Source organism: Paracoccidioides lutzii, assembly GCF_000150705.2.
Source record: "Paracoccidioides lutzii Pb01 unplaced genomic scaffold supercont2.24, whole genome shotgun sequence".
In the NCBI taxonomy this organism is placed as follows: Eukaryota; Fungi; Ascomycota; class Eurotiomycetes; order Onygenales; family Ajellomycetaceae; genus Paracoccidioides; species Paracoccidioides lutzii.
This window is the reverse complement of record NW_015440970.1, coordinates 20,108-30,798: the sequence shown is the minus strand read 5'-3', so window position 1 is coordinate 30,798 and position 10,691 is coordinate 20,108. Positions and strand designations below refer to the sequence as shown.

The 10,691-nt window shown below is 45.0% G+C and overlaps 2 protein-coding genes across 2 annotated transcripts; both read right to left on the bottom strand.

Moving 5' to 3' along the window:
* Positions 1–42: 42 nt before the first annotated feature.
* Positions 43–1,231, bottom strand: PAAG_12393 (CAMK/CAMK1 protein kinase; the record flags this gene model as incomplete). The annotated part of the gene is made up of 4 exons (XM_015847887.1): positions 43–388; positions 471–801; positions 887–977; positions 1,052–1,231. 4 exons carry the CDS (start codon positions 1,229–1,231, stop codon positions 43–45), a joined length of 948 nt encoding a protein of 315 aa, XP_015702491.1.
* A 2,543-nt stretch (positions 1,232–3,774) lies between these two features.
* PAAG_07398 (DNA polymerase epsilon catalytic subunit A) lies at positions 3,775–10,596 on the bottom strand (the record flags this gene model as incomplete). The annotated part of the gene is made up of 3 exons (XM_002790493.2): positions 3,775–9,725; positions 9,792–9,928; positions 9,989–10,596. The coding sequence occupies 3 exons, from the start codon at positions 10,594–10,596 to the stop codon at positions 3,775–3,777; spliced, it is 6,696 nt and encodes a 2,231-aa protein (XP_002790539.1).
* Between the last annotated feature and the right edge of the window lie 95 nt (positions 10,597–10,691).

The following is a 10,691-nucleotide window of genomic DNA, read 5'->3' as shown; positions in this document are numbered from 1 at the left end:
CCTTCGCGAAGTTTATTGATTGCCCGCACGGTATCGATGGCTTTATGAAGTGTGCGCCTTGCATTGAAGTTCTTCTTGACGACAGGTAGAAGATCTTCTCCAGAGCCCATACGCATGGGGCGACATGGGGTCCATGGGATCGGTGGGTGGGTTGATCCACGGGTGTTGCAGGGCTTCGTGGGCTGTCAACCTCGCTTTGGGATCGATGGTGAGGCAGCGTTTGATAAATTCACGGGCGGTTACGGAGACGCCCCGCCAATATTCGAGGGGTGTAAATGAGTAATCGGCGTCAAGGATGGCCTGCATTTCTTCAAGGTTGGAATCTCGATCAAAGGGGGTGTAACCGCAGAGGAGGAAATATGTTATTACACCAATGGCCCAAATATCTCTGCCCAAAGAGAAGATTGAACGTCAGAATTAGCTATGTTAGACTTGGCAAATGATAAATTACTCAGGGGGATAGAACATACACAGGCTTTCCGTGGCCGGTCTTTTTAAAGATTTCTGGAGCCATGTATCCTGGCGTTCCGCAGGTGGTGGTGAGGACATGAAATTGTTCCTCATCCATGATCCTCGACAGACCAAAATCTGCAATTAATAGATCTGCATTGTCTTCTGGTGTGCGAAACAGAAGATTCTCTGGTTTTAGGTCTCGATGCACGATCCCATGGTCATGAAGATATGCGACGGCGGAGAGGGTTGCGCGGATCAAATCTGCCGCATCGGACTCATAGTAGCTTCCCTTACGGCAGATTCGATCAAACAGTTCCCCTCCAAGGGCAAGATCGGTGACAAGATACACTGTCAATAGGAAATCGAAATTCATAAGCGCGTGTGCTGGAGAGTTATTTGAACCGCAAATAGAAGGAGATAGAGAGCAACGTACAGTTGTTCATTGTCTCGAAGTAATCTACCAAAGTCAGGATGTTCCGATGACCCATTGACACCCTCTTGAGCACAGCAATTTCATTACGAACCTGACGCCGAATTTTTATCAGCCCCACGCCGTGCTTTTTGATATTTCCAAAGGTGGGATTGGTATGAGATTCACCATATGTTCCCTCCCCGCCATCAATCGCTTGTTGATAACCTTCGCAGCATAATACCGGCCAGTGTCAATATGAACGCATTCCTTCACCACAGAATACGATCCTGCTCCTAATGTTTTACCGGTTTTATATCTACAAGGCTGTATCTGTGGGCGTTGGTTACTCGGTGGTTGGGATGCCATGATGCAGGTGGGGCTGCGGGCGGCAGCGGTCAGAATCTCCAGGAAGTAAGTAATAAGGTATCGTGGAGGGTTTTATTTAGGTATATCTAGAGCATGAATTAAACACAGTTAGCATGGAATTAATAGGTTATAACTGCCATTCCCTATTTGTCCTATGGTGAAGTAGTTGTTATACTTACTCTGAGCTTGCTGAGCAAAAGGCGGGGGATAGTGATCAAATACCAGGGATAACTACAGCTTGCAGTTGTCGCAAGTCAGCTATCTTATGAACTATGGAGAGGGGGCAAAAGGTGGATATCGCACAGTTAGTTATTGCAACCTCATCACAAACCTCAATGGCCAGACAGGCGGCCTTTGCAACTGTTGTTCGGTTAAAAGTGTTTCAAGTTGCCTGCTAAATTCGTTCCTCGCTCCCACGGTGAACGCAAGCTAACTTTCCGCAACGGCAACCCGACGACGCCTTGTTGATCACGACACCTATATTTGATCAATCTTTCATCCCAGCCCTCCCAGGGGAGTAAATTATTCGATATGGCAACCACTCTCAGCAGAGAAGCTTCTAACCAGGAAGCTAGACTTTCGTTAGCTATTAAAGCCTATAAAATGAATCAAATTTCAACTCTCAGAGCTGCTGCTAAGTCATTTCGCATCCCCTACTCCTCACTATGTTATAGACTATACAGGGGCACTACGCGTTCAAATTCTCAACTTAACAATCGAATGCTGACCTCTATGAAAGAAGAATCTCTAGTTCAAAGGATATTATCCATAAATGAGAGAGGACAGCCTCTCTGATTCGTAATCGTACAATATATGGCCAATCTACTACCTTCAGCGCGAGAATCTGCTACCACAACTACTGTGGGAGGAAGATGGGTGGAAAGATTTACCAAACAGCACTCTGAACTGGAGACTGGATTCTCATGCAAGTATAACTACGAGCGAGCTTTATGCGAGGATTTTAAAGCTCTTACTGGTTTACATTTGTGGATAATACTATAAAGAAGCAGGAATTGTGCCTGAGGATATGTACAACTTTGATGAGATTGACTTTAATGAGAGTTATTACAATGTCCTGGGTGATTACTAGAGCAGAGAAAGAAGGCAAGCCATCTCTTATACAGCCAGGAAATAGAATCTGAGCAACTTTGATTGAGGCAGTCAATACTACAGGCTGGAGTCTACATCCTATGATCATACTGAAGGACAAGCTTCATCAGTTCTCACGGTACGAACAGCTGCCAGCGGATTGGGCAATTGGTCTTAGTGAGAAGGGTTGAACTACAGATGAGCTTGGCTTCATATGGCTGCAAGAGGTATTCAACAGACATAGTGAGGCTCGTACAGCTGGCAGATATAGACTGCTAATTATGGATGGACATGACAGTCATGCTACATCTGGATTTGACAAGTTCTGCCTGGATCATCGTATTATAGCTCTTTATATGCCTCTTCATTTCTCTCATCTACTGCAGCCACTAGATGTGAGCTATTTTTCACCACTAAAGAGAGTGTATGGCAAGAAGATTGAGCAGAGCATGAGATTGAGGATCAATCATATTGACAAGGATGAATTCCTAATCAGCTACACAGCAGCTAGGCAGGAGACTATGAAGAACACTTCTATAAGAAATGGATTCAAAGCCACTGGCTTGATTTCATTAAATCCAGATGAGGTTCTTCCTCAGCTACATCGGATTCCAATCCTCCTGGACCCTCAAGACCCCCTGCAATATGACCCAATTGGAACGGCAGAGCAGCAAGATTAAATGCTGTACAGATGTTCTTTCTGGTCCCACAAATAAAGCTCTCAATCAGCTAGTTAAAGGATGTCGGCTAGCCATGCATAAGGTTGCTCCTTTAACAGAGGAAGTCAAGCAGCTGAGAGCTGCCAACGCTAGACAGAAACAAAAGAGAGAGAAGCCATGTACGCATATAGCTGAGGAAGGGATCCTAACAGTTCAAGAAGGACAGGCTAGGATTGTTCAGGCTCAGAAGCCTAATCAGCCCGCTGAGGGGAGGGTTGATGTTTCAAATCTGAGAACTAAAAATCGAGCACCACCAGCTGTAGTAAATGTAGCAGTACGAAACACAAAGCTCCTAGCTGCTCACAGACCTAAGGATATATTCTATACAATTTCTATATATAATTCCTAGTGGTTGTTGCTTAATTTGAAAATTTGTCAAATAATATGGTGGGGGTTGATCAAATAGGTGTTGTGATCCAAAAGGTGATGCCCCGTACAAATCAAAGAAGCAATGGATGGATAAAATTCTGTGATATTTAATCCTATTAGCTGTTCAATTCATCCTCATTTGAACAATATTGTGAGATAGAGAGTTGCATACAAAATCTCTTTGTGTGACCTCTCCATTAGTTAGTTACCTAAACCCTTAACTGAACAACTGGACAGAAGAACCCAAGTTTCTTGCAATATTGCAAACCATGCATGCCATGCAGAATAACCAAGGAAAGGCAACAAAAAAGGCATAATTCAGAAGAAAAGAGAGGAATAGAAAGAAAACGGGAAAAGAAACAATATCTACATCCTTTCCAAAACGCCATTCGTAATAGTCATCAGCATTTTTAACCCGTAAAACTTAGAAACACTCTTGAAAAGCTTCAGCTTCTTCTCAATCGCCCTCAGATCCACCGTCTCAATCCAATTTCCGCTACAAGAACAATGTTCCATGAACTCGCTGACCCGAAGGTTATTGCATTTTGAGCATTTCAAGTCCTGTGTCTGCCATTCCACAACAAGGCCCTGTACTTGCCCGATCAACTGCTCCTCCAGGGCAAGCCTGTCATACTCAGTGCCGCAGAAAAGACAACACCAAGGTTTCGTTGCGGCGTTGTTACTTTCAGCGTCGTTCTCGGGGAGTATGTCACCGTCCCGACAAATATCCAGGTCTCTCGCCATGGTACAATGACTACATATCAACAGTGGAAACTTAAGACTTCCGCTTGGATTCTCAAATCTTCCCTCATCACTGAATTCCTTAACCTCGAAAAGGGCAAGGAGGTCCCGGCGTAGGACTCGAGTTTCAAGAGTAGTGGTTTTGCACAGACTTAGAACTTGCATGAGGGACTTGACCAACTCCAATGTTGGGTTGCGTTCGTGCTTTGTTGGGCGCCATGACGCACCCGGTAGTGTTGGGAAAACATAGTCCGAAGCGAGTTCGGGGTGCAAGAGCTCATCCCGTTGCCGCCGTATCAGTCCCGCAATTTGTCGTTTCAGGGGTTTGGAAAACGATTCGGTAAGAATTGATGTCATCTCCTCAGTATCGATGTCGGTAATCGATTGGAATGACAATTGTGTAACCCGGGGCGTGCTTGTGTTCCCGTTCTCAATGGTGGGCCTCTTCAACCCATGCATGAGCTCAATATACTCAACCACCCAGTCGAGGAAAACAGACTGCAAAGGCCTTGGGAGGAACTGGCTTAGCTGCCAATGCATGACCGTCTCAAGTTCTTGGTTCTCAGCCTCCACAACTTCATGGCAGCCTTTACCACCAAAATTGAATTCGTCATACCAAACAAGGTAATCCCAGAACTCCTTGATTTCCAAATCCAAGAAATGGAAAAGTGGCTTCTCCTTGATCGACTTAAGGATATACTGGCTGTAAGCGTAGGCGTTGCCCACTTCGCCCTTGTTAGTCTGAAGCAATAAACGACTTGGACTGGCGAAGATGATCTGAGATCCCACTCGTCGGAGATCAGTCATTAATTGCTGAAATGCCTTCTTTGACATCATTTGGACATGGTGATGCAGTGACCGGTCATAAAGGAAGGAGTCCGAGCTTTCAACCCATCGAATCAAATGCTGGACCATGATATCTGCCATGCCCTTTCCTTGGCACGCCTCCGCCCACCAAGACCTTACCAAGTCACGTAAGACAAGAATGCCAGCAGAAGCGAAAGCTGTATCAGAGTATAACACGCCTGTTCCGTCAGACGCCCCTGAACTGGGGGCAACGGGGTTCAGCAAAGTAGATTCACTACCTTCAAGTTCGTTGATGAGGGATGACGTGAGAATAGTATTAATCGCGAGGTTCCGGACTTCGACTTCAATACAGACAGAGGAGTAGGCCCCTGGATTGTTCCTTGAAGGCATGTCCACTTTATGTATCGGTCCAAGGATATCGTCCTTTTCATAACCAGCATGGTCCGGAAGTGGCGACGGAGACCACCACAGAACTATATTGTTTTGTTCCAGTCGCCTGGCATACGCGATATCGATCAAATATTTGGGATCATCCTTTTCTAAGTTACAGATTGGAACGTCCCCATATCGGGCGAGCTCGCCAAGATGATATAGCCATGAGCCCAGAGCTAAATAGTGCATGACTATTTGCTTCACAACGAAGGATTGCCAACCAAGAGGAGGGAGATCATTGTCTGATGCCTCAGCCTTTAATGGTAAAACAGGATGTTCCTTGAGTATGGGTATCTCCTGGGACAATTGGCGCCTTTGGGGTGATTGAATGACAAGCATGATTGCCTGGTTGCTCTCATTTCGGAATTTTTTGATTATATCGCCAACCTCAAGGAGCGCTTTTCTTTTCGTTGTTACCTGCGTTGTCTTAAAATGGATACTTTCTTGGTAGTCAAATATCTGCTGCCACGATTCTCCAGCTTGGTCCTGGACTTTCTTTTGGAGAGCTTCCCTGTATATCTTATCAGCGTTCGGAAACCCTTGCACTTCCCTTAATCGCGAGAATATCACAATATGGGCTTCTTCTTTCCTGCTGGAGCAGAGGTTAAAAATCTGCCGATCACCGGAAATCACGTGGTAGAGGAAGATGTACTCCATGGAGGTATCTACTAGGTACTGTTGCGTTGGTTGTTCGGCCCGCAGGAGTGTCGAAAGTTCGAAGCCGTTTTCGAGACCTTCTCCCAAAACTCCCCGTTGGCTTTCATCGAATGTACAAAGCGTACCAAGCTTTAGCACAGCTCGGACACTGAGAGGAATTTTCTTCTCATAGACCCCCTCGACACTGGGATGGTTTAGGAGGAGGGAGATCTTGTCCGCTTCTTTCAAATAGGTATCCTCGGGCATCGTCATTTTGAAGAGATGAACAGATGGGTGACCATTGGGCAATGAGTGATTAACCTTTTGCACAGAACACCCAGCCAAATCAACATCAGGAAGGTCCTCACATTTTAGATTAATGAAGATTTGCCGCGGAACTTTGATTGTAAGCGCATGTATCTTGTGGTCAATGAGTACAAACATCCGGACTTCACCCGGAATATCCGTTTCCTTGAGTTGTAATATTTGCCATGTTTTAACATAGATGAGTTCTGCCTGATTCCGGAAGAAGTTACCGATTGCATTTGACGTTGTGCTTGTCCTCTCACCGAAGAGCTTCCGCCGACGGATTCGAGCCTGTTTTTGGATTTTCCATTTTTGTTTCTGATACTTCAGCCAGTCTTCATAGTCTTCAGTCATGGATGGCATTGTCGCTGGGAGGCTTGCGAATGGGTCCAACTGGCTTGTAGTGTTATCAGGCCCTTTTCGTTTCTGTGAGCTCTTATTTACTGAATTGAGCTTTTGTTTATGCACCGATTGCGATACCATATCTTCCATATCTCCGCTAGACGGTAAGCGATGGTCCATAATATTTGTCGGGAGATCTGATAAGGGTATTTTCTCAAACAGGTCAGTCAATTTCTTTTGCTTAAACTTGTCGTCTTTAATATTGATTCGCTGCTGGAGCCAGTCTGGGTGAGGAACTCGTGGAACGGGATTTCGGACTTTTTGAAGAGCGGCCGGAATGGTGATAAGCTTCTGAATTACAGATCCCAACCTCTCAAGATAGTAGTCCCAGTCAATGAGTGTCCGGGGGTCCATATCTCCAGGATCGTCTTTTAGCCATTTCCTTAAGAAGAACCGTTTGACGTTGTATTCGGCGGAAAAGATCGCGACAGGAATTGCTCGCTCGGTAATGGGGAAGTTCCTTGGCTTAGCAGATATAATGTATTTGCAGTTCAGGCCTTTGTCTTTCACCATCTGGTCCCCCAAGAATTCTGCTAGTCGTTTTGCGGTTGTGATGGAAGTTGACTTCTGATTTCCATATTCCTCCAGAGTTTTGGACATACTTCTGTTCTCACAAATTAAGTCGATAAGTTCCTCGTCCGCCAATGTAGTTCCGTGTAAGTGTAGAACATCAAGCCATCTATTAGCAACTTCAGCTACAGCTGCGTATGTTTCAGCGAGCGTTGTGCCTTCTAGGAAGAACTTGAAGATTTGTGTTTGGAATATCTTAATCAACTTCAACTCGCCCCTTCGCTTCACCTCGAAACCCTTGAGCTCAGCAAGAGAGCCATCATGATTGAAAACAGCATATCTTTTCTTAAGATTCTTGTCTTCTTCTTTTGATGTTGGGAGGATCATAGCCCTGTAAGGACCATCTACCTCGAAAAATATGGTGTTGTCGCTATGGGTCTCGTATCTGAAGGTTTTCGGATCGACAAGTGTTTGATACTGGTGATTGGTAAATCGTGCATGGACCAGATGGTTGAGCATGACACAAGGGTATGATATCGGCAGCTTCTTCCCATTTTTCAGGGTGAAGGCGAAATTTTCGGGAAATGTTGCTGGAAGCATGCACCAAATACCATCGGTATCGAGTTCTAATGGACGGCCAATCCGTTCTACCAGTTCCCGCGCCATTTGAATGATATGAGCTCCAGTAAGACATGTCACACCAGCCATTTCCATTGAGTACCAACGTGACCCCTTTCGCATGACATATCCGTAAAAGCTGTTCAAAATAACTTTATGCGCCAGCTGGAGGGAATCAAAAAGGATGATCATTTTTTTGGCCTCGTCAACTTCCACTGACGGAGCTCCAGCAGCTTTTAGCGCATCAGCTTTGCCTTTCCAGACCTTTTGCTGGCCCTTGAAGTCATATCGCCGATCTCTAAAGTTCCGCACTGTATCAACGTAAAACGGATTCTCTCGCTGGCAGATAATGGCTTCCCGCTGTATTGTTTTGCTATCGTGGATTTTGTGATATATCTTTTTACTGTAGTCTTGCAATCGCTTTTTCACAATTGCGGCTTGCTCGGTTGTGCTCAATTCGTCAAACATCCTCATGGGGCTCTTTGGTGTCTTGCCAGGGAATTTCTCGTTGGCCACGGCACGTCGAATCATGTTGTATTCATCTCGCTTTGCGGGCAGAAATTCGCCTCTCCAAGACCAAGGAAGACGTCTATCACACGTTTTCCCTGGTCTATTAAAATCACACACCGCACAGTCAGATTCCTGGATCATAGAGTCGGGTTGAAGTCGGTTGGTAGTCATAATGTTAGGATACATAGAAGCGACATCCAAATGGTATATCGTTGGTCTCTCGTTCCTATTGGGAGTCTCCTTCAAATTGAGTAGTTTGGCTGCTATCTGATCTTTAATTTTGTCATAATTGGTAACATCCTCCAGAGACTTCTTCTCCTCCACAGTGATACTAAATTTAAGAGCAGAGTCAAGATCGCTAAGCAACTCATCAATTGCGGTAGTCTCAATGGTGAAATTGACTGGAATATCGTTCCTGAAAACGCCAGCCTCGATACTTTCCACGTGTCCACCAACATAGGTTTGAGAATCCAGGAGGTGTCCATTCCAGAACGATTCTGGTGGGTCTGTATGTTTGTTTGGCAAGATAATATTTCCCCGGTATGCCTCAACCATGAGTAACATTTCACACAATGTTCCCGTGCCCTTACGGAGAACGTCGTTGGGATTTAGAGGGATAATCGTACAAAGTGAGAAAATAAAGGGGTGGATGTATTTCATGTATAGGTAATACGTGGCCACTGCATCGGAAACTGAGTATTCTGCTAAAGTCTGAGGGCGTTCACTTGCGTATCTCGTCATGACTTCTGGATCAAGCTCGTCTGGGTCATAGCCCAGTTTGGCCACAGTGACGGCCTTCAGACCTCGACTTCCTTGAGGCAGGTAACTGTCCCGATTAACCCATGAGAAGCAATCCATATGAACGCAATAGTTGCTCTCATAAATATCGTCACTGTTTTTCCGAAAGCCAATTTCAGAATACATGTCAATTCCCTGGATGCTTGCTCTAGCTTCGACAAATGGCCAGTCGAAGAAGTCACCGTTGTAGGTCGCAATAACGGTAGGCTTTACTTCTTTAATATGAGCAAAGAAGCGCTCGATGGTACTTTTTTCATCTGGCTCATTAAAGATGGTGAATGGACCTTCGTACTCCGGTTTTGGCGTGTACTCGAAATCAGCAATATCTTCAGACACAATTTCTCGATTCGTTATGAGATACCCTTGGCCATCAATCATGTACGATATCATCATTATCTGGTCAATAACCGCGTCGGGGAACTTAAGTGGAAGCTTTGTAGTCTCAATATCATAAGCCAGAACGACTGGATCCGCTCGTTTGAGTCGGTCTTCAATACAACTTAAGGAAATAATTCCGTTCTTCGACTGAACCGTATACCATTTCCCAATACGAATATCTAACGATTCATGTAAGGTAAATTCAATGAAGCAAAAGGAGAAAGGAGAAAACCCAATATATATACCTTTATCAATAGAAACCCGCACATGATAAGGAACATCATATTCTCGAATATCAACGATAAACTCGCCGGCATCCATAAATGCATTATGGGGTCTATCATTAACTTCTTCGTCAAAAAGATCGAATCCAACATTTGCGCTACAAGCATCCAGTCAGCGAAATGGGCAAACACTCGGAGTTGGACGTGGAATATCGAACCTAGCCATCTCCGTATATGTGTCCATCGCATTCACATTCTTCTTATTTTTCTGCGCAATTGGCAATATCGATCTCCGAACCTCAAGCAAGTGGCCAACGTTGGCAAAACTTAGCTTCAGAAACATCCTTTTGTAGCCCAGGAGATGATTCGGCATCTGTAGGTCTTCCTTCTCAACCTGCTTCACACTTTTCACCAGACCTTCAAACATTCTCTTGCACCACTCTTCTACTTCCCCTTCATGCCCTCTCTTTGTCGCGATGAGGAAATACGGATCGTATTCTACTATAGCCTTGAAACTGGTGCCATTGTCCTCCAGAAAATAATACTCCACACCAGCCCGTCCTCCAGGCACCTTAGGGTCCTCTATTATAGTGCTGTGCATGTTGATAAGCCACCCGACCCTTGAATTTCCGGATTCAAATCGCGAGAAACCCATTGCCTCGTCAATGCTGTTCGCCAGCCTAACCGCCTTGAATTTCTCATCTTGTGACGTCGCTTCAGTAGATCTGAGATCAGAGGACTCAACTGTTTTCGTATGCTTGGGGTTGAACAACACTGAGTTAGATCTGAATTTAGTACCATACTTGCTGGGTTTTCGTAAAGGCATTTCTGTAATGTTCAATCGCTCGTTCTATAACTGGAAAAGTGGTAATGAAACGATCCTGTACTCCAAGAACCTAAACTCGGAGGCAGAAAACGACA